The sequence below is a fragment of the Pholcus phalangioides genome, unplaced genomic scaffold (assembly GCF_987345545.1).
Source record: "Pholcus phalangioides strain wild (caught in Gottingen) unplaced genomic scaffold, Ppha-v1.0 ptg000028l_1, whole genome shotgun sequence".
Lineage (NCBI taxonomy): Eukaryota > Metazoa > Arthropoda > Arachnida > Araneae > Pholcidae > Pholcus > Pholcus phalangioides.
This window is the reverse complement of record NW_028301618.1, coordinates 7,652,540-7,677,472: the sequence shown is the minus strand read 5'-3', so window position 1 is coordinate 7,677,472 and position 24,933 is coordinate 7,652,540. Positions and strand designations below refer to the sequence as shown.

At 38.9% G+C, this 24,933-nt stretch overlaps 1 protein-coding gene across 6 annotated transcripts in view; it reads left to right on the top strand.

The window, feature by feature from the left end:
- Nucleotides 1–4,277: 4,277 nt before the first annotated feature.
- Nucleotides 4,278–24,933, top strand: part of LOC149067876 (lactosylceramide 4-alpha-galactosyltransferase-like) — a 45,653-nt gene continuing 24,997 nt past the window's right edge. The window contains exons 1-3 of one of the 6 annotated variants that reach the window (XM_089252155.1): nucleotides 4,278–4,430; nucleotides 20,842–21,072; nucleotides 21,412–21,506. In XM_089252155.1, the coding sequence (XP_089108281.1) occupies nucleotides 21,482–21,506 (25 nt within the window). In that variant the 5' untranslated portion in view covers nucleotides 4,278–4,430; nucleotides 20,842–21,072; nucleotides 21,412–21,481. Of the gene's footprint in view, nucleotides 4,431–13,707; nucleotides 13,967–20,841; nucleotides 21,073–21,411; nucleotides 21,507–24,933 lie in introns of those variants that run through there. The other 5 variants (XM_089252150.1, XM_089252151.1, XM_089252148.1 and 2 more) reach the window with 5 other exon arrangements.

Here is a 24,933-nt window from a genome sequence, read left to right as displayed (position 1 = left end):
TGGAGTTTTTCAATGCCCTCTTTTTCGAGATAGCGCACGAGATTCTCAAGAGTTCGTGATTCTTTTTCGAGCCGGCTCATCCTCCTAAACCACTCCTTCACCAGCTCCTGCCTTGGTTTGATCAGGTGGAAGACTTTTGTGTAAGGGCAGCTGGTGGCATAGTGGAGTGGTGTGCCGACTTCTCCGCACATACATTTGTTGTTGTTAGATATTTTGAATCTCTCGAGGTAGCTGGGGAATGGTCCATGACCAGTAAAGAAAATGGCTTTCTCTCGGGACCATCCTACAGCCCTCCATCCGACTCGAGGTAGGATATCGTGAATCAGTCTGCCTGGGTGTTCAGGTTCGTCCCAGTCCTCCTGCCACATTTTTAATAAGTGACTTTTCAGAAGTCTTTTGGCATGGGAAGGGGGAAGCTTAATTAACATTGCGCTCTGAGCAGATTTGGTGGTTTTCTTGGCGAGCTTATCCACCAACTCGTTGCCATGGATACCAGAATGACCTCGCACCCAGTGCAGACTGACATTTCTGTTGGTGGTCAGGTAGTTGCGGATCTGTCTGGCATTGTGGTGTCGTGTGAGCGGGTCTCTTATTGCTTCCAGGCTAGCTCTGCTATCCGTGAAGATCCTTATTCTGTCCTCTGTTTTTATGGCTTGCTCTGTAGCCATTTTGAGGGCCCACAGCTCCGCTTGGAAGACACTGCAACCGTCCTGCAGCCTCGCGGCCCATTGATTGGTAGTGATTCCATCAGTCAGCCATATAAGGGCTGCTGCCGTCCCGTCCGCTGTTTGGGAGCCGTCTGTGTAGATTGCTTTGCATTTGGGGTCCACGAGTTGCTCATCGGTTGTTATCTGGGCATCGATGGGCTCACTGGCAGGGTGTTGGGTCCATCCTATCGCATTTCTTTCATAATTGGTTGAGTCAAGGTGGATTCCTGCTGACGTGATGTTTCTTCCCAGCCTGGTGAGTCTGGCGGATTTTGCAAGGAATTGCGTGATCAAGGACCCCCGTGATCATAGAGGACCCCCATGCGGCTGCTCCATATGTAATTATCTTAACCGCAACTTGGGTATAGAGAATCCTTCGGTATTTTGTTTTGAGGCCCCACTGCGGTCCCGCTGCATTCCGCATTCGCTGTAGGGTCCTCATTGCCTTTGCCTTTTGCTCCTTCATGTGTGCTAGAAAATTTAGTTTGCCATCTATGGTTAGACCTAGACACTTGAGGGTAGCAGAATGTCTAATTGGCTCCCCATTCAGTTTGATAGTGGGACGGGATTTCTCACTAAACCAAATGTACCGGCACTTGTCTGCAGCAATTTCCAAGTCGTACTCTGTTAACCAATCACTGACTATCTTCATCGCAGTCGCCCCTCTAGCCGTCACGCCATTAATTTTCGGGGCCGATAAAAGGAGGAGGACGTCATCTGCATACGCTTGTATTCTCACTCCTTCCGGCCAATTGCGTTTGAGCAGTTGATCTGCCACCAGGTTCCATAGCATGGGGCCCGAGCATGAGCCCTGCGGGCAGCCCCATCGATGGCGTCCAGCAGGTCACAGAGTGCCTCTTCTGTGGAGCGGCCCATGCGAAAGCCATATTGGTGCTGGTGAAAAAAATTCACTTTGTCGAGGTGATAAGTGAGACGTTGCACCAGAATTCGCTCCAGAATCTTGCCCATGTGTGGCAGCAATGTGATGGGCCGGAACGAGTCCAAGTTGTCGGGGGATCTGCCATTCTTAAGGAACATTAACACTTGTCCCGTTTTAAAAGCCGCAGGCACTGAATTCAGTCCGAGGCATTTGTTGTATAGGGCATCGAGGATAGCTGGAAATTTTTCGTGTATTGTTTGCATGGCATACAGCCATTTTTATAATGTTAACCTTTTACCTGCCGAATTAGGATTTGAATCGATTTTAATTTCTTTTTTTCCCCTTCGGATCCTTTAGTTTAGAGATAACCATAAAATTCAAGAAGAAAGCTTTCCTGTATGTTTTCTGGTCCTGCCTGTGTGCATAGAAGCAAACAACTTGAAAATTGAATTGAATTTTTGGCATAACAGCTGAAATTAAATTTTTGTTTTGTAAATAGTTTGGAATGTCACACGCTCAAAGGGGGAGGGGGGGGGAAATCAAGTGTTTTTATGCGAGAAAAATATTTTTTTCTGATTAATACGAACGTTTCCGATTGGGAACATTTGCCGTTAAAATATTAATAACGAAGGTCTTGTGACCGAAAACACAATGAATGAATGAACGCCAGGATCTCTTCCAGCCCAGCTTCGTGGTAGAGTCTGGAACAAAGTGAGTGCACCTATCAGTCTGAGTGTATAGCTATAGTGTTGTTTCTGATATTTCAGTGCTGCCATCTATATTTCAAATTGTGAGTGAAGTGTAATGGTTGAATATTTGTAACGTTGTAGGCCTGTTGCTCTCTGTGGCGAGACTTTTTAATGGGGAAATCGGCTCGCATTCGCACCTTGAAGTTGGGAACCACAGAAAGACCGAAAGCACAACACATATTACGATAGTGAGAATTATCGTAGACCGAGAAGCGATGTGATTGGCTGAATAGGGCTCTTCACTGAAAAAAAAAATCGTGTAATCGCTGAATAGCGATGCAAATGGGCTGCTACCAGCTTCTTCGTAGATGAAGCCTACAACATGCATATTTACTAGTTTTGAAACTTTTTAATTCAAACGACGTTCATGGACCGTCATTAACATAATTATATTAATTTCTCATTTCCATTTAATTTGGCATGTTCATTGATATTGACTGGTTACTGAAAGGTTTCGGAATCATGGCCAGCAATCAACTGTTTATATGGAGGTAATAGGCATTAATTACATGTAACTAAAATGAATACCAGTAATTAGTATAATGTGCGTCATTCTTAAAATCTTTCCATGTGTAGAAATCATCCGAGTCTTCACTCTTCCAAACGAAAGATGATTCTTCTGCACTACGTTACAGCAGCGATCTCAACGATGGCACCACCTTTGTTCAAAATTTACTCAACATTACAGATGACGTACGAATCAAAATTACCCAATACGTCGTTTCTTCCTTCCACGTAAGGTTAAAAACAGCAAACGCCACTACATTGCTTTAACGATAAGCACAAATTGATTTAGTAAGCCCGAATGTAATCTACGTAAAACATTATTCGCAGAGATGGTAACCTCGCGGAACGACGCCGTTCGGCGGTACTGGCAATCAAGACACCGCAAAACAACACGGATTCCAAAAACTCAGAAAATATCAGTCACACAGGAGTAACATAAACTGAGTCAAGAAACAGTCTTTCCTAATCAAGGCAACCATTACGATTTTGTGTGACAGGCATCCTCGGGGTGCACCCTGGGTATCACCAAATCGATCACGTCATTGTTTCCTCATATTTGTGCTCATGTCTTTTACTTTCAAGTATAGCCCAGAAAATATACATGTTTATTTCCCACACATCGGACAGTATTTGTCTGGCTTCTCGTTTGAACCTGTTCATGTGTTTGTCTTTTGTGTACAACTCCTCATTGTGGACCCCACTTGTTCACGCAGGTGGGGAAGTTGCCCCGTCTAAGAAGACATTGTTTCTAGAGTATGCCCTATCTGGCACGCTGTCTACTCGAGCGCTTGTAATGCTTGAAGGCAAGGATTGTGGTTAGCCGGATGTACAAGGCTTGGATTAGAACTGTCCAGGTCAATCTGCTGGCCACCCAGGTTTATTCGGTGGCTGAAAGGGTTCCACTTCTGGCCAGGTAAAGGGACCGGTTTTGCCCGGACTGGGGTTTTTGGTGCTGCTTCACGGCGATCTAGAGTTAGGAACGCGTCTGCTCACATGCTTTGGGAGTTAATAGCACTGACTCAACCTGGCGCTGTGTGCCACCTCGTAGGGCTCCATGGTGTGCATTTGGTCGGTAGGATCCGAACCAACTCCCTGCACATTTGGTGCGTTTGAATTTTTTCCCCCAAACGTCAAAGAACTGCTCTTGAACAATCATGTCGTTGTTATGTTGTTTATTATTACAAGAAGAGCGAAAAACGTAACCTGTTAACCTATCTATATTCTGAACCAATTCACCGTGGTTAACAGTATTTGGTAATTATAGGTCGAATACATCAAGGGTCCAGGCAACATTGACATCGAGATAAAAGTCGACTTTTTTTTGTACTTTGCTTTTTTGTTAGGATTGGAGATTAGAAGGGACTTATCAGTATCGAGAGAGAGAGATTGTTCAAAAACCAAGTGATTAAAATAATTGGGCGGGGCACACGAACATCAGGTTTCGTCCATATTTTATTTTATCTCTATCAGGAAGGAGTGAAATATGATTTTCTCGTCTGCTGAAGAAAACACGGTGCGCGCGAAGTTGTTTTAAGAATTATTTACTTGATTTTCCTTGGAATCATTCTCAAGGATGCGGTGGCGATGGTAATGTATAATGACATTTTGAATATCTCTTTGATGTTTTTTCAGTCGATACTTGTTTATTCCAGTGAAGTATCCAGAGTTTTTTATTCTAATATACGTCTGAAAAGGCCGACATCTCTTTTCTGTTCCCAATTGATTCTGTAGGTGAACATTTTTTTGAGATCTTGCGTTTCTTCTCAGAAGCCATCTGCACAAAACCCACAAGTTTTCTTTTCTCTGTGCCATTTCTTGCGTGCAGGATACTTTTCCCTTTTTTGAAGGAAACATAAGCCGCTTGAAGTACTGTGTCTGACACTTATATTATTAGTGTCTTCAGGTATAAAGTTCAGTTTAAAAGTAGCCATACACCTGAACGCACTGGACATGTTGGTTGTGCTTACATCTGCTGTGAACAGACATCTCTTAAATTACCCGGTACATTTTCCAGTTATTCAGCGGAACTATACGCTATCCTTCAGGCTCTACGTCATATACGCCCCAAACGACACCGATGATGCATAATCTATAGCGAATCTTTCAGCTTATTACAGGCACTATGTTCCTTCCAGTCACCACTCAATTGACGAACTTAATTCGTTCGCCGAATTTGTTTGCGGGCTGAAATACTTCTCACATAGGAATCAATGTAAAATGAATTAAACCGTTACTGGGACCCGGAAAATTTTGAGTGAATTTTTACAACAGCTCTTGTGCTCAAGGAAACCAATGAAAATAATTGAACACCGAAAAAATAACATGTATGAAAAATTATTAGAGGACCATGTTCTGTGTTATCTTACTTACGATGAAGCCCTTCAAATCTCTGTCAGCCAAATAATCACTTGCTGCCAAGTTTTGTCAATAAGAACTATGCAACCAAAGGTATTGAAATAATGTTTTCAGAATTCTTTGCCACATACTATTTGGATGTCTTCATTCTGAGCTAATTATATTTCGCTATAAATAATTTTGTTGAAAATTTAATTGAGAAAATTTTTTTTTTCGTTTTTGTCGCAATGTTTTCAATGTTATATTTAACAGAAATAATCAGGTTTGTTAAATGTCCACAAACATGTCATATGCGTGTAATTAATTGTCGTAATGTTAAATTTGTGTTAACTGAAAAATTTTAAATTTCTGTGTCTTGTGGCCAGAAATTTAACGTGCCACTAATCATGGATTAAGTATAGGTTGTTACATATCGGTTAAAAGCTAAATTTATTTCCCATACGATCGTGTAAATGTTTGTTTTTTTTTAAATTTCGGTAAAGTTTATGCACGTATAATCTAGAAATTTAAAATTTTCAATATATATTGTTAACGAATCACGATGCATTGCGCCTGCGTTTTTGGAGAAAACCCCGTAGCAGGAAAAGATAGTGTTTTACTTTGAGTTAGTCCCTTCGCCTTAATTGGACGAAAGTTGAGATGATTGAGTTTGCGCTGCAAATCAGCGGGCGCGCTTACACAAGCCCCGCCTTTCACCCAATTTCATATACACTTCAGGAGCGTTTGGATGTGAGGCAGTTCGTCATCTTTCCTTGCTTGGCAAACCTCGGTTCGATGCGAGGCAGAATCCCTCACCTCCCCCCCCCCCCATTTCGAGTTTTCCGAAGGAGACAAAATGAAAATATGATAGATGAAGGCGAAATCATGTACAGGGCCGGACTTAGGCAGGTGCGAAGGGTGCAGCAGCACCGGGCCGCTAAATTTTAGGGGCCGCAAAACGAATTAAAAATACTTTGTTTACAATGAAGCAAATACGTTGATTGCATTGAGTTACATTTTGACTTCTTATCAAAGCAGTATCTTAAGATTCTGTCCAAGACAGGTGACCCACGACCTGCATTTCATAAGTTCGTGCCCTAGGCAAGTACTATTTTTGGGTGCCTCTTGTACAGTTTTCTTTGAGGCAGAGGCGTTGGGGAGGGTATCGCCTGTAATGCAAAAAGCAACCAAATTTTGGGCATGTGCCCCATTTGCTCAGGGGGCGATGGACAAGAAAGAGCGCTGAATTCTCACTCTAACGACGTACTTATTTTGCCGCACCGCAACCCCCCTGTAGTTTTAAATGCGTGCTTGTCACAGCTGAAAGCGTATTTAGTTGTAACTTTGGGCATTTAATCCGTCGTCTAGCCCTGTCAGCCCTTCCATCGTGATGCACTGTGTACAGATGTTGTAGAGATGGCACCCACATTTTGTAGCAGAATGGGTCCGATGCCTGTGCTAATCTCTGGCACAGGCATCGGAACCTGGGAGGCTGAGTCTTATTTCAGCTCCCTCAAGGATCTTGAAAAATAATTTCGAGGGCCGCAAAGCAGCTGTTTTCGCACCGGGCCGCAAAATGGTTAAGCCCATCCCTGGTTCCCAAGTGATTTTCCGATGTAGCGCACTTTCTTTGAAAAAAGAAAGTAAGGGTCCGAACAGAACCCAATGTAAGGAGAATGCCAAGGTTCATCATGGTGAACTGTACCTAGTTACAGTTCAGCGAGAAGTTCAATGTCCAGCGAGATCCCAAGTTCGTCAAATCTTGATCCGAGATTTATTTTTTGGCTAACTTGTGTGTGGTATACCTTTGAGATATTGTTTGTAGAGTTAACCGCAAGAATTAACGAGAATAGAAAATAAGTTGAATAGTTATTAAAGCTAAATATTCCGTTGAAGGCCGGTATTACACTATAAAAGTTTGATAAAAGTCCTATTATAAAACTTGGAAAATGCAGCCAATAAGGTCAACGGTTGAATTTTCTAGACTAACCAATAACCTTATTGGTTAGATTTTTCAAATTTTATAAAATGGATTTTATCAAACTTTTATAGTGTAATACCGGCCTTAATCCAATTTAAGTGTATGTGTGAATGAATCTTGACTCGAGTTAATTTTTGTGTTTATTATATAAGTGAAAGTCTAAGGTGTATTCATGCATGAAAATACTCCTGAAAGAAGGGTTTTTGTGGCATTAGCAACAATGCTAAGATGTATACCAACTATTAGATCACCGGCCTAATCAATTGAAGATTAGTTTTTCTTTAATATTTTGTATCTCGAATCGTCGTCAATGATCATGATACAACGCGCAGTCAGTGAGTTATGTTGACTCCAATTTTCGTTTAGGGGCCGTTCAAGTATTACGTATGCAAATTTTTAGCCATTTTTGACCCCCTCTCCCATTGTCAGCAAAATTTCGTCAGCACTGTCCCCCACCTCCTAATGCATATTGGTGGGATCAGAAACGTACCCGGGGGGTTATAGGGGGATCGTGTGCCTCCCCCCCCCCCAGACGAAATTTTTATTTTTTTTAAAAATTTCTTAAGAAAATACCTTTATATAGTTATTATAATCTATTTCTGTTAATTTCAATGCTATTTGAAAGCTATGAACTCAAAATTTCTCTTTAAAAAATCCATTGCGACCCACCCTTTAAGCCATATATGGTGAACCCTTGACCAGCGGACCAAATGTGGCCCTGAAGGTTATCTGATGTGCCTTGCCCCCCCCCCCCCAAAGCCGATTTTGTAAAAATGAACTAAGTGGCACAATTTTAGAGCATTTAAGTGGCCCTTGGCACATTTTCAGTTCACTGAAGTAGGCCTCAAAGATAACTTTCACATTCAAAGATCACCTAAGTAACCCGCGACACAGTTACAGAACACTTAAACGATCCGTGGCACATTTAGAGATCTTAAGCGGTCCCCAGTGCGGTTTTACATCACTCAGGTTACTCACGGCACATTCCCAGATTACTTAAGTGATCCGTGGCACAGTTGCAGAGCACTCAAGCGGCCCGGAAACATTTCCAGAGCACTTGAAGGATTCGTGAAACATTTAGAGATCATTGAAGTGGCTCTGTATTGAGGACTCATCAATAGGTAGACTGTTAGTTCAGGTGCCCAATAACTATCGAGAGGTACTTTTTTGTTCTTGGCGCACCGAATAAGATGCCATTAAGAATATTTCATATCTTCATAGAGTGGTTGATGACGTAAGCATCATCGAAACCCACCCACCCCCATCGATGCTGACGTAATACTTGAATGACCCCTTAGATAAGGGTAAGAAACGTTCACCGCCTACATAAATGCCGAGTATTAGCAAGTAGTTTGTAAATGTTTAAAGAGAGACAGACAGAATTTTTATTGTTAGGCCGTGAGCCTATTACAATGGTGGTGGCATTTGAATATATATCATACACTGAAGGGAGAGAGACAATACATCAATTTGAGATTGGGGATTAGGATTGCACTGAGTTACATTCGTAACAAACGTTACAAACAATATATTGAATAAAGCAAGAAAAAAATTCATAAAAATATTTAAAACAAAAACGCATTGAATAGGAAAAAAAAAAAAAAATACACATAAATATATTTTGATGCACTCTTTGATATATGTCTCGGATTCATTTGCATACTCGCTTTCTGTGAGAATAAAATTTTTTAGTCTTTCAGCAGCTACAATGAAATTGAATGATATTGTTTATGAGATAATTTTAAGAGACCATTCAAATCAAAATGACTTATGAGTAGGCTGACCATATTTCCTCGAGAGAAATACGGGACATTGGGATTCCAAATACGGGAAATCGCCAATTATCGCCAAAAACAACGCCAAAACCAAACAAAGTTGCCAAATATTGTTGAAATTACGGTAAAAATCACAATGGCGGGAAATGATGCATCGCTGCAAATTGCAGTGGATTAAAATGTATTCCACGAAAAACAAACGTTCAAGACAAATGTGGGAGATTAATATTCTCATATATAGTTGTAATTATCGTAAAATAATTTATGAGTTGAAAAATAATGTCAATCTTTGACTTCAATAAAGAATAAAAATTCAAGTGGGCTTCGTGTAAAATACGGGAAAAACCGGGACACTTTTGCCAAAAAGTCGGGACGGTCAAAAAAACAGAAAATACTGGGACTGTCCCGGGAAATACGGGACGTATCGTCACCCTACTTATGAGGTTAGACAGATATTTTCGTGTATATGAACGATAGATTGAACAGTTGAAAAAAACATGGTGCCAGGTTTCGAGTTCGTTCAGATTACACACATTGCAGAAATTGTGGGGAGATATTGCAAAAATTTTTCCATGAAAAAAGATTGAATTATGTTTTTTTCTAAGTTGAAAAAGGACTCTTTTCACTGTGGTATCAATTTTTGATGTCATGTAATCCTCAACAAATGTATGCGATTTGAGAAACTTATAATGAGGGTGGTTATTACTATTTTCCATAGCACTCGTGTCAATTTGGAGATTTTGGTCTACAAGTGTTTGCAGAATCTGTGGCAGAAACTTAACAGCTGCGTTGGGATCCTAAGCAAACCAAACAAACCCAAAGCCAGATTTTTCAAGTAACAGTTTGGCGTCTGAAGCCCAGTTAAATTTTGACTCAGTGGACGAGTTGCTATATTGGTGTAAATATGATTTCTTACTAAGTCTAGAGTCCGGCATTTTGAGAATACGTATCCAGAATTTAACAATCAACTTTATAAATGTAATAGATAAAGAGGTAAATCCGAGTTCCAATCGCAATATGTAATTTGGAGTATATTTTGACCAATTAAATAGTTTCTTAATAAAAAAAGAGAAGCATTTGTCGAGTTGTAGAAGGTAATGCATTGACCAAATTGGTGAACCATAGATCAAAACAGAGGTTACCATACCGTTAAATAGTTTAAACCAGCTATAAGGTGAATTAAGTTTGGCTCCCAGAAGAATAGGCCATAATGCATGTATTGCAGATATACCCTTCGCTTGGAAGTGATTTTTTGCCAGATGGTATGTTCCAGAGGAAGAAAAGGGAATTCCGGGGTAAGTATAAGAATTAACGGTATCCAGTTTTTTATTTTGGTAGAAGAATGTATCGCTTTTGGACTTCTTCCCCCCCCTTACGGAAGACTTTTGTTTTGTTCACATTGACCGTTAGTTTATAGTCCTTACAAAATTGCTCTAGAATATCAATTTTTCTTCTTAAATTCATAGGGGAGTCCGCCAGTAACACTGCGTCATCCGCGTACAGCAAGATGTTGAGTTGTGTTCCATCAGGGAAAGACAAGTCTTTTATTTCTGCAGAATTAAAGCGAATTATGAGGTCATTCAAAAACAATGAGAACAAAATGGGACTCAGAATTTCTCCCTGAAGAACACCAGAGTTAATGTTGAACAACTCAGTGTATCCCAATGAGCAGCGCACCCTTGCGGCGGCTTTTTTGTATATGTCAGCGAGCATGGAAACAAATTTTGCACTAAGATTAAACTCTTGGAGAACCGACCAGAGAATTTGATGGTCCACTGAATCAAATGCGCTCTTGAAGTCAATAAAAGCTGAGAACAGCTTTCCTCTCTTCCGTTTTAATTTGTTTTGAATGAAATAGTTCAAAACGAACACTTGATCCATGCAACCATATTCCTTTCTGAAACCTGCTTGTTCCTCAAGGAGAACGTCATATACGTTTAACCAATTATAGAGTCTGGAGTTTAAGATTGATGTAAATATTTTTGTAATTACTGGTATGAGGGAAATTGCTCTAAAATTTTCCGGATTGTTAACATCACCCTTTTTATGTATCGGGGAGATAATTATTTCGATCCAAGATTCGGGTAGATTAGTTGAGGTATAGATTTTATTGAAAGTATCTGTAAGAGGAATCTCCTAAAAACTTAAAAAATTCGGGTTTGGTTTTAAGCAGTCCCAACCTGCGGCTTTCCCACATTTTAGTTTCTGAATAGCGTTTTTTACTTCATGAAAAGTAATATCGGGATCCAAAATTGGGTCAATTGCACGACAGCTATTATTTAATGGAGGTTCCATTCGTGTTGTATTATTATTCGCCTTGAACGCAGTTGTGCCATGTTGATTTCAGAATGGAGGGATTTTTTTTCTCTTGAATTTTTTGATAACCTCCCAGAAGGATTTCGAATCTCTGCTGGAACAAATTTGGTCGTTTAAGTTCTTGAAATATGCCGCTTTTTTTTTTATTGCATAAGTACCTATAAACATTCCGTTGTAGTTTGTATTGCGTAAAATTATGATTATTATAGCACCTGCTCAAAATCCTGGTTGTTTTTCGTAACTCCCTTCTAGCAGTCTGACACTCAACATCGAACCAACCGAGGCGTCCATTCCGTGTATTAAGGCCCCATGATTTCTTGCGGTCTGCATCAGAAATGGAACGATTTCTTCGGGTGCCGATATCTGGATCAGCGGAAAATCGTGAGTCGATATCGTTCACAAATTTAGAGCCATCTTCACTATTCCAAAAGGATTTTAAAAATCCAGGTATTTATATTTGGTTTCGCGAAATAATTAGTATCCATTAAATATAAGGTTGCTCTAATAGGGAAATGATCGGGATAACCTCAAATTCAACTGTTTGACGGTACACATTTGCAGATACAATAATATAATCAACGACACTAGCACCATTTTGATTAAAGAAGGTGAAATTACCTGGGTTGTCTTGGGGAACAGTGCCGTTCAAAATAAATAAATTATTTAACATGCAGAGCTCATTCAGGAGCTTACCTCTATGGTTTAAGATAAGGTCGTTTGATCAGTGATGAATGAGTTCATCATCAAAGAAAGAGGGATTAAGAACATATGGATTACCAATGCGAGCGTTCAGATCACCCATGATAATAATGTTTTCACAATTAAATGTATTTATGAAAATAAACAGTTTGTCGAAATTGGGGTAGGGCGGAAAGTAGCAGGATACAATGTGGAGTTTTCTAAAATCAAAATAATCAGCTGATAAAAAAATGAAAAGATTAGTAATTTTTATAATGTTAATATTTGTTAATTTATTCTGATCGTATCCAAAAATTAGGCCTCCACTGGGTCTACCAATACGTGATCTAGACGCCAGACTTTGGATAATTTTATAATTCTGCATTTGGGTTGGCAATTTAAATTCAGGGTATGCCAGGTCTCTACAAGTGAAAAAAAAAAAAATCGCAATCCGTGAAATCATTCCAGAAATCAGGATATTCATATTTGTTATACAGTCCAAAATATTTCTGGGGATCTTGTTTTTTGATACACTTTTGGGACACTCAATTTTTTCCAAAGTTATAAAGTTTTGATTAGAATTTGATTCATCATTATAATTACAAGGATCTATATTGCAAACAGGCCGGCCATAATTTATAAATTTGAATTCTGTACTTTAACTATGCCTGAACATTCCGGATTACAGATAGAAGTCTCGTTATCTATTATTAGTTTGTCCATGAACATTTTTGCACTCTTACCCTGTGTGACCGCCTTTTTCCTTTCAACGCTCAGCAGACTCCTTCTCTTTCTCACGGCCGGTGAATAATCCTGGGAGACCGATATACCAAGGGATTTCAAATCCTTCCATTTTTGCAGGATTGTATTGCGATCATCAGTGGAGGGTATGCGAGCGATGATCGGAGCCAGTTTTTCACTTGTAGATTTTCCTATCCTGTGTGCCCTGTCGTTGTGCACACGGGACACTCCCACAAGTTCTTGATTTTGAATTTACACACATCCCAGGTTTCAGCGGATTGATCACAGGGAACCCCGAAAAACACCAGATTATCACGACGAGAACGGTTTTCAAGGTCGTCGATTTTATTTTGATCGTGATCCAATCGATGACGAAGTTCTTGTATTTCTGCAGCCATTTTGGCATTTTCAGTACGGAGGTCATCTCTCTCTCTCTCGTTTAGCCACTTCCATGTCCATCAGAATTCTTGACAGCGAGTTTTCAACCGCGACAAATCGGCAAGCTCTCCAGTATTCCGCAGTGCAAAAGTTCTCAGCTCTATAGGTAGATCTCTGTCACTCTGATTCGCATCATCAGAGACAGCAAGAGTAACATCAGGTGATGAATTATGTCTGGGACGTTTTGAAAGATTGTTCGAAGACCGATCAGCAAGGTCAGGAGGTGTTCTGTCAAGTTGACGTTGAGAGCGAAATATTTCTTCAGAATTTTTGTTATTTTTCGCCATTCTGGTCATCAGCTTATGATCGGTAGAGACGGATCAACATTGAGGGCCAGGATTCAAATTAAATATTATAAGTGTTTAAAAGATTGTATAAAAAAAATATATCTTCCGTTTAAAAGCTATTAAAAAAACTTCAGAAATGGCGTTGGAGAGAATAAAATGAGCGTCCTTCTCTCATGAAGGCTAGTGTTGCCACCTGTTTAAAGAGAGAAGGATAATCCTACACACACACGACTACAACATCTCATACCGTGAGCACTCGAACCTACGTATTGATTATTTTCGTTTCTTTTGTTATGATCCGGCGATCACGACAAGCGGTGTGTAGCGGCTTTGAGAAAAACGTCGAATATATCCAAAAGTACAGATAATATGGGATGGCGTGTCTTGTTTACGCTGGAATTGTTCAGAGACAAAATGGCTAAAATAATGGCATTGGGTGTGCCATAAATATCAGGTGTCGTCGCTAATTTATCTGCAGTTGTCTATCAAGTAGGAGTGAAATACGGTGCATGTGAAGTTGTTTAAGAGTCATTTACTCGATTTTCCTTGGAACTCGAGGATGCGGTGGCGATGGTAACGTATAATGACTAGATCCCGGACTATGTGCATTTGCATATTTTGGCCTTTTCGAGCATTAATGCATATAAATGCATAAATAAAATCAAAGAATTTTCAGCATAAGTGCATATTTTGGAAGGTTTTTATTTAATCTTTCAAATAAATATTGTTCAAAATATCGGTTTTTTTCCCCCCGCAGGTGAAATGTAGTGAATTAATACATATTTATAAAATATTTTACGAATATTAACCGTTTTATTGCAAGTCTATATTTCTAGAGATATATCAAAATGTTAAATTTTTTTTTTTAGAAAATAGTGTCGAAATTCTTTTGTTATTGAGCAGCTACAACAAACTAGCAATTAAAAAAATATGTAGAAGTTATTTGCATATGCGGTGTATATATATATGAGGGGATATTTTTTGTAAATGAAATACATACGCACGAAGAAATAGAAAAGATGCATTTTCTGTGCACGTCTGTTTTTTTTTTTTGCATGGTAATTTTTTTCATGCGTACTTCGGAATTTTTGACTTTTCAAGATTTTTAGTGCACATTTTGGTATTTTAAGTGCTTAAGCGCACATTTGGGTAGCTTAAGTGCATTATTTGTATTTAAGTGCTTAAGTGCACATTTTGGTATTTTAAGTGCATTATTTGTATTTAAGTGCTTAAGTGCATATTTTGGTATTTTAAGTGCATAAGTGCTTAAGTGCACATTTTGGTATTTTAAGTGCTTAAGTGCACATTTTGGTAGCTTAAGTGCACATTTTGGTAGCTTAAGTGCATTATTTGTATTTAAGTGCTTAAGTGCATATTTTGGTATTTTAAGTGCATAAGTGCACATTTTGGTATTTTAAGTGCTTAAGTGCACATTTTGGTATTTTAAGTGCATTATTTGCATTTTAAGTTCATATTTTGCCACTTTTTAAGTGCATATAATCCGGTCTGTAATAATGGTATTCTGAAAACCTTTGATGTTGTTTAGTTACACGAATTCTCGAGACCTTTTTTTGATTTCGATACACGCCTGAAAGTACCGATATCTTCTCGGTTTCCAATTGATTGGGTATTTTACGAGCGCTTTCGGTCAGTCATCTTTCATTTCGTGACGTTTTAAATGACCACTGCGATGCACCTCGAATTTTTAAGTGCATCAAAACCATTGGTTTTTTACTTTTTCCGACAAATTATAGCTTCGTACATTCTATGTACATTTGACGCATCATTGTTTTTGGACAAGAATACGTTTCTCAAATCATCTGACGATGCGGGATGCATCCTCAAAAAGTTACGGGTGTTTGAAGTATTTCGTTACGTATCTCAAGAAGTATTCAAAATATATCCACGTTTTTGATGTCCCAGTCATGTGGTTCCAGTTGCTCGACAATTGGCACCATATGAACGGTCACCGCCAGATGTCTCTTTTAAACCACCATTATACCTGAGAGGAACCACAGCAGATGTCATCTATCGATCGATATTCATATTCTATAGGCACAGGGATAAGTACAACAGGTACTTTCCCCATCGGTTCCGTTCATTATTCCGACAAGGTCAAATTGAAAAATTTAATTTTCACCGTATAAGCCAACACCACCTATGGCCCGACGTATGCGAAATGTTTATCCTTTTTTGCAGTTTATCCAATGACTATAGTGGACGGCTTCAGTGACGTCACAAGCTTCGCGCGGAGACTTTCTGCTATAGACGGTGTTGATAAGCCCTACTTTGCGCTTTCTGTCGGGAATTGCATTTCTCGCGGTATAATATGTATTTTGTATCGGCATTTTTCATTGCTATTATTGTGTTGCTCTAATTTTTTTATGGGCATCTTCTTTCAGCTACCTCGTTGAGCATTTTGTCGGTTGTAGCTTCCGTATGTCTGGGGGGGGGGGGAGGGTGGAGAAGAAGTCACCAACAAAGTCTCGGTCATTCCACGTATTTATATGATGTGTTGATTCGGCCTCTTGAACGTAATATAAACGACGTCACCCTTTATTATGCAGTGGAGTTGGCAAGAGGTCCCGTTATGTCCTGTTATTCTGCAACCCTATTCGACTTGTTCATACCGAATGGACGCTTTCCATTGCTAAGCTGCCTATGTGACCACACGTCCCGTATTTCCGTGACAGTCGCGGGATTTTTTTGGTTTTTCAGGCCGTCCTGACTTTTTGGCAAACGTGTTCCGGTTTTTTCCGCGAAGCCTACTTGAATTTTTATTCTTCATTGAAGTCAAAGATTGAAACTATTTTTCAACTCATAAATTATATTATGATAATTACAACTATAGATCATAATATTAATCTTCCATGTTTGTATTGGTGAACGGTTTTTTTTTAGTGGAATTCATTTTAATCCACTGCAATTTTCAGTAACGCTTAATTTCCCGCTATTGTGATTCTCCGAATTTCAGCAATATTTGGCAACGTTGTTCAGTTTTGGCGATAATTGGCGATGTCCCGTATTTCTCTCACGAAAATATGGTCAGCCTACTTATACATGTTTACATTGCCGCTTTACTTTTTTTTTTATATGAAAAGATTGGAGTCACAAAAGGGAATTAAAAACCTTAGTTGCGACTTGTATAAACTGGTACGAAAATGTGACTCAATGAATAATCAATAGAAAAAAAAATCCGAAACCACTAGTTATTTTGAATATGTCAATTCACATAAAATAATTAATTTTCTTTAAAGTTTCTGATTGTGTGAATCGTTATCATTTTATTGTTCCCACCAGTCACTCTCGTCGAGCTACCATTTTTACACCCTTCATTGAAGCTTTTTACGCGTAACAGTTTCGATGAAATATTGCTCTGTTTTATAGTACATGTTTAGGGTGAATCCGACCTGTTTTGTCAAACGAAAGGGGGTGATAGACTAGCCCAAGCGGAACATGAAACACCCCACCAACCCCGGCTGCTGATAATCATCATCACTATCAACGAGTGCTGCAGCACGTGCGTTATTATTATTTTATTTATTTGTGCGCGTTTGTGTGTGTTGGTTGTCCGTAATTTTCTAAGCTACATTTTTTTTTTTTTTTTCAAACCGAGCACAACTCAGGTCTATTGCCATAGGCAATTTACTACCTAGTGAGTTGCGCCGGAAGTGTAAGTGCGTGTACCTAACAGTCTGAGTGCGTATCTAGTGTTGTGTATGATTTTTCAGTGCTGCCATCTATATCTCAGAAGTGAAGTGAGTGATGTGCAGTGACTGAATATTTGTACTGTTTGTAGGACTGTTACTCTCTGTGGCGAGACTTTTTAACGGGGAGATCGGCTCGCATTTGCGCTCCACAGAAAACCAACTTCGGCCGACCACCACTGTGGTGACGGTGGGGCTCGAACCCGGGTCCCCGCGATGCGAGTCCGTCACTATGACCACTCGACCACCACAGCGACAAATTTTTTCTTTAATTCATCCGGATTCTTTTTATTTTCATCAAATATTTGAGAAAAAGGTAGGCTATGCACGCACATGATACTGGCGCGCGGGGAAATTTTCTAAATTATTACGGTTATAAAATGATTTTCCTATTGAAGTTCAATGATGTTATGAATTTCCAAAGCGACTATCAAAAATATCATCATATATTACCATGTTTTTAACATATTTATCTACCGTCTTGAAGTCAAAATCAAGGACAATAACCTTTTATTTACATCATTAATTAGACAATTTGAGTCTAGACAATTGAACGGAACCGTGCAAGTCCATTGCACGGTTCCGTTCGACACATATACGCTCTAACGAAGGAAAATCTCTATCTCCTCTGTAGCTTAGTGGTCAGAGCACTCGTCCGGCAATCGAGGGACCCGGGTTCGACTCCCGGTAGAGGCAGAGATGAGTTTTTTCCTTCCTTAAAAAAATTAACATCTCAAATAATAAATATCTTCACAACATCCAGTCTTCCGTATATCTTGAATTAGACAATTGGTTTCCTTGTTTCACACATGAAAATGAAGTGCCACCAAATTTACACTGTTGTTGGTTGACATCTTTTTTATACTCCGATCAGAAAATGCACTCAAGGATTAGAAAAAATTTATTCGTTGATTAATAAAATTTACTTTGATTTTTTTTATAGTGTACTTAGTGCGCAGAGTATAGTGTGTGTTATGGTGTTTACTGCATTACACTTCTGTGTACTGCGCAGAAAGTAGCAATACTTAATTGATATCACAAAATATCAATGTTATTAAACGAATTAAGAAAGGGAAAATCTGTAGACGTTTAAATATGTATTGACGTCGATATTGAGCGAATTTCAAAATGTCTTGAAAACATCGCGATAGAAAGAGAGAGATTTACCAGTTAAATAATATTCTTATATTGAGATGAGTTTAAGAGATGAGATTAAGGTTAGAATAAAGACATTTCCATGCAAGATTTAAAAAAAAACAAAAAAACGTTGTGTAGAGTGATTTATCTTTGTACCGAGTATAATAATTTATAACGATTTACCACTATGAATAATTTTTTCCAATCAGTATGTGTACAGATAACATTTTAAACTATAATGCTGTTACTAAATTAAGGAACGTTATTCATTATAACGAACAACTTGATAAATTAATAATGAATGAATAATTTGTCTCCGTTGCTCTCACCTTCATCGAAAAATGTACGCGCGAGCGGCCATGTTTATTTCCGTAACGCGAACATAACGAGCGTTCTCCGGTTCTCGTTAGTTAACGTTTCACGTAGCGATGATGATAACGAAAATCGCTAGTAACGATGTGAGAAAAATCAACCTTTAGCGATGGTGATGTAAATCTATCCCACAACGCACCGCAAACCCCAAACACGTTTGAAACGCGGGCATAACGACATGAGCGTAATAGACCACCAGGTCGATAAGATACTCGCCTAAAGTACCAGATGATGTTTAGAGGTGTCGCGAGTTCGATACCCGGTTCGTCCTTGCCAGAAAGCTTTCCTGACACAGGAATACAACAAAAACGGCGACTTGACCGCAGCAAAAAATTGCTCTACCGCAGGGAGTCCCCCATCGAGGGGTTAGAGCACCAACCTCTTGATGAGTATAAAAAAAACAAGCCTGCCGTTTGGAATCGGCAATAAATTGTAGGTCCCGGTCTAAAATTAGCCCTCATGTGCAGAAAATGACCGAGGTGCGACAAAAATGATCTAAAAAAACCTGCATTTGTGAAGTTTTTCAGAGATCTACATGCAAATTAAGCACACGTTTGGAAAGAGCCAAAAAAATCCTGTAGCGATGACATCGTTTTCATCGAAATATCAGGAATTATTGGTGAGCTGCAAGTGCTGACGGATTGGCAAAATTCAAAATTAAATTGTCGACAAAATATTTCATCGCCAATAACGCACATACCCTTCTAGCTACAATTGGTCAAATTTACCAAAAACTTGTCCATTATACCAGCTTTCAAAAAACTAAATTGGTATTCTGGTTCAGGAGAAATTTAGCCCTTTGTTCGTAATACGGCGAAGTAATTTTTGTAGGTTTTGGCGACAATTCGATTTTTCACTTCACCAATCTCTGTAATTGAAGCTCACCACTAAATACAGATACCCTGTTGTGGGGAGGTTAGGCCACCCCCTTAGAGAGTTGAAGGGATCGTATAGTACAAATACAAAATACACAATTAAATCATTTCGAAACGAGTCGAGAGATACACTAGCTTTTAAGTAATTATCAAATTATATTTAAGATACATATAATATTCATACATTTGTACTGAGTTCAGACAGCAACTATTATAACTTCTTAGCGCGATCTCGATTAACGTTAAAAACTTACTTCAGATTTCATATACATCGTCCAGAAGTGCCGAGTCCAAGCGAAACTTTCGAACTTAGTTGAAGGGGGAAAAAAATATTATATTTTACTTACTAAAAATAAAAATTTAAAGTAATTTTCCAACAAAATTTCAGTTTAGAGAGATATAGATGGCTTCTTTCTCAGCCAGAGATATCAAGGAAACAGTTATTTTCCGGATATTATGCTGAGGTGAGCTCGGAAAGAAAAGTCATCACGTCTCCGCCGGGACTCGAACCCAGGCCTCTTGCATACCGGGCAAGCATGCTACCATCTACACCACTGGAGACACATGAATCTGCCTTCCTAATTTCACGCACTGTGTCGTGAGGCGCTGAAGTAGAAGCATTAGTAGCCTCTCTTAACTACTCTCTTTCATGTGTCTCCAGTGGTGTAGATGGTAGCATGCTTGCCCGGTATGCAAGAGGGCCTGGGTTCGAGTCCCGGCGGAGACGTGATGACTTTTCTTTCCGAGCTCACCTCAGCATAATATCCGGAAAATAACTGTTTCCTTAAAATTTCAGTTGTTGATATTCTGTTTCAAAAATTTTAAGCTAATGAAATCTCAACCTTTTGCTTCATTTCACGAACTGAAGTTTCTCTTATTTTGAATCAATTTTCATTCAATTTCATTGATTTCATGGTATTTTATCATGCACGCAAGCTGTTTTTAATGCATTTTTGTAAAATGTACAAAATATTGAGTATCCGAGGTATGTAAAACTTTGTACTAACATAGGATAGCACATACAAACAAGAACATGTGTAAAACACTTGAAATAAATCATAGGTCAAATAGTATTTTTGATAATATTTCTATTAGAGTATGGTTTTCATCATGTTAAGGTATCTTGACTCCCCTAACTCCACTTTTGAAGAGATTCTACTCCAACTCAGGTAATACTTATAGTATTCCATATTATCCGACACACCATCTAACCGGAGAGAATCGCAAGCTATAAATTAGCACAGCGCAATAAAATGAAACACTTGTGATATACATTGTGCTTAGTTTAAAATTAATGGGCACTTTTCTAAACTTGCCTGAGTAAATTTGATGTAGAAAAACAAATGTTCTCCTATAGCAGCCACGGCGATACTGACAATATAGCATTATGGGGTCATTTTCAAGTACTTTACGAGCTCTAAGGAAAGAGGATTCGTTGGCTTTGTAGTCTAGTGCGCTCGCCCAGCAAGTGAGGGGACGTGGGTTCGATTACCCGCAAGGCCAGTTGAGTTTTCATTGCATCAGCCAGCTGTCGAAACCTTCGTAGTAATACTGGAGTGACACCATCTTCGGATATTCCATAATACCGGTATGTACAAATTTTGACCCATATCTAATTATTGGTTACAGCCCCAAAATGCTTCACCTTATGTTGTGGTCACTCACGCAAGAGTGTATTTTTAATACAAGATGCTATATTCCTAATTGGATGTGATTATTTTGTATATACGTTGCTCTGCCATTAAACTAACTGCAGTAAAATCCCTATACAAGGACCACTTCCCCGCGTTTTGATAGGATTTTTCCTGGTCCAAGTGTATCTCGAGAAGGGAGCTTTTTATTACAATTGGCCCTTCTGATAGTTTTTGCTGTATTTCAATAAAAATCGTCCGTACCTTAATGTCCTTTTTTCTCTCGTCTTCATTAGTCCATTCAGAACGAGGCTAAAGATATTTGAACGTCTACTGATCGGTTCGACGATCCTGTTCTTCTTCGTGATGCTGCTGTTGTACGTTAACAAAAGTAAGAATTTTTTTTTTTTTTTTGTAGCGCTTCGATTGGCGAAATGCCGCGCAGCTCTTTGTTATATTATACAAAATTACACACAAACCATAAAAACTTATGCACAGCCTTTCAGGTTTCGAGTACCGCTGAAAATATGTAGGAGACTTACGCGAGTCTAAAGATCAGCATCTCCAGAAATGATCCTAATAGCCTCGGCGAGCCATTCATATAAAGATGATCAACTAGTACGTCACTTTTTGCAATATCTAGTAGTAAGGAGCGAGTTGGACAATTTTTCAGCAATACATCTGCTTTTACAGGAATATCGCGCTTCTATTATCACCGAGTAGAATAGCTTTTAAGGTATCACTCTTGTTGAGGGCATTGTGTCTAAGGGCTTTCTATCCGTGTCGCTGTCTGGAGTGTCTGTTGTTGTTCTAATCACGAGGTCTATATTGTTTTATTGTTTTCTAGAAAGTCAGGAAGATGAGTTTTCTCATGATTTGAGTGATACATGAATCCCATTCTATGGTTTTATTTTCCAGCAACTGCGAATCGATCTTTTTCATGACTGTTGTTATAGATACACTAGCTAAAATACCCGGCGTTGCCCGGGTTACTTCAATGAGGCTTTTTGGATCAGGCATGTCCCTCTTTCTTTCAGGGACATGCAAACCGTGTCTAAATTAACCAATATGGCGACTTATGAAATAAACAAATTTAGATTTAAAGAAACATAGAAATGAATATTTTTTTTCTTTTTTAATGGGCGCTACGTATTTCGATCCCCCCCCCCCGAACCTCAAGTTATCCATCTCTGCCTGTTTCAGCTTCCAAAAATGCTTTGTTTAAAGCTGTGGAACTTCTTCGATGCACTTTATGGGCCCATAATTAATTCTAAAACAACCTAAACTATATGAATTGATGCAGTTGAATATCAAAACATTAATTTTCATGTTTGAGAAGATATAAATAAAAAGTTTAAATCAATGTTATTACATGGATGTCCAACTCAAAAGTAGGTCCGGCTATTTGTTTTATATTTAATTTTCTGGGCTTCGTATCTCTAAGCGAACTCAATATTTCAGAAATCGAGAATTCAATACAATTTTTTAAATTATTGATGTGGCGGAAAACCCCCACTAAAAATTTCTGCATTTCTACAGTAAAATCGGAAATTTTAACACTGATTTCTATGAGAATCACCCTTTTCCTGACCCTCAAAGCGATGCTGATGATGATTATGACGTCATTCAAAAAGCCTCATTACTGAGAGTATTGAAAATGTGGCAAAGACATATACTAACAGGATTAAAGAAGTGACAAACCGTTGTAAAGCCATATGCACGTCTGAAACGCATTGCTAGGGGACCATAACCTCGCCCAGCGCGACCCAACCTGATTGGGTAAAAGGCTTATATCCCGATAGGGACAGAGCCTGGGTCGTGTCTGGTTTGCAGGGGACCATAACCAAAGTAAACGTTCGGAAAGTGATTGTTGAGGCTCAAACCCATTGTTTCCCGATAGTTTTTGGCAATTTGAGGCATTTGCCCTGCTCTGACGAAATTTTAAAGTAGCCTATCGTTCAAGTCGGGTTTCTTTTGGTATATATACAAAATTTGGTGACGATCGATCTAAAATTGTAGATTTGTATAGAGAACACACACACACACACACACAAAATCAATTTTACATATATCGATTTTCTAGCAACTGCGAATCGATCTTTTTCACGACTATTGTTATAGGTACATTATGAGTCGTGTAACTATTGTAGCAGATTTGTTTTTAAAGCAGTAGGTCTGATGGGGAAGGGGAGTTCCTGGAGGTATTTTAGAGAGCATTCTTAGCAGTCGTGTCGTGCTAATAATGTTCCTGTGACGTAAAGTAACATAGATATGACCGCATTATTGAGTTTTTTTTCTTTTCGTCGTCATGGAGCTCGTTCTCATACAATGGTTTTGTCCGTACGGAATATTTCGAACGGTGTTAACTGTTAACCTCCTTCATTAAATAGATTGTTAGGTAAATCCAACTGCAATGTTAATTTTACGAATGTCATTTTGATAACTTGGTAGCATATTTTGAATAGTGAAAATTTTTGTAGAAGAATATTCAATAATAAATTGGCAGAATACTCGCCAAACGCATTTTTAGTTCGCTCATCCCATGGTGTGAAAATCTTCCTTCGATTCCTCATAAGCTTCTCCCAATGCCATTCTTGTAGCACTTTTATCTCTAGAGATTTATCCCATCATGCCGGTGCAGCTTCAATTAGCGAAATCATTGAAATATACATCGATATTTAAGTCCATAATTCATGACCTCCACGTGCAATTTTAAAGCTTCGCCACGAAATGAAAAAGGATAGTACAGCGGATTTCAGGTGTTAATATGGAATCTGAGTCATCGATAGTTTTTTGTTGCCATGATCAGGTTGATTATCAATCTTACCGTGAAAGAAGTGTATTGTATTTTTTCAGCACAAAACCCGCTCACTATAACGCCTTGCGATTGTCTTCTCTCCGATGCCATTCCGTGAGTCTTCTATCCAGACACTCTCCGCCATCAATCTCGCATTTTTAAATTCGTCAAAGCCATTGGTTTTTATGACAAATTATAGTTTCTTACAATCTACGTCATTGTTTTCGTTTAACGCATCGTAATTTTTATCATACGTACTATATATGTCTTGCTTCTTGTTACACTTCCGCGATATAAATATGAATGAATTCTTAAGTTTTAAATATGCTTTATCTTATCATTACGAAACAATCAGCTTAAGATCTATCGCGCGTGCTTCATGGGCGGAGATACGGGGAGGCGTGGGGGGGCATTGCTCCCCCAGCGTCAAAGGTGGAGTCGACTGATCTAATGTATATATGCATATATGAATTGTCATCATCTTGCCCCCCTCCCAGACTTCCAAGTCTATCTCCGCCTATGGCGTGCTTTGAGCGCCATTCAGGCTAAGCGGAAATTGAGTCGCGTGCAGCGTTCGCGAATGGGCGGTACCCGAGTGCGATGACGTCAACACGCCCTACGCGTAGCGAGGGCATGCGCATATTTGAACGCGTTCCCAGTGCACGAGCGTTTTCGAAAGGAAACGATTTCGGGGGACTGGAACCTTGTCATTTGGGAGGCTCCTGGATTATTGATCATTAAAGTTGACATAACATGAATTAAAAATGAAATACGGGAATGCGCTGAAAATATGCATTAAAATGCAGTATATAAAAACGTGAACACAAAGAAATAAGAAATTAGGAATGATGACGATTCTCAGAATTAGTGAATAATTAAAAAACTATTGAGGATTCCTTAAAAAAACTAAAGGTACATAAATTAATGAAAACTTTACATTAATTAATCGAAGATGAAAATTAAGATAAATTTAGGAGGGATAAAAATTTTAATGAAAATTCAGGGCTTACGAAAAGTAATG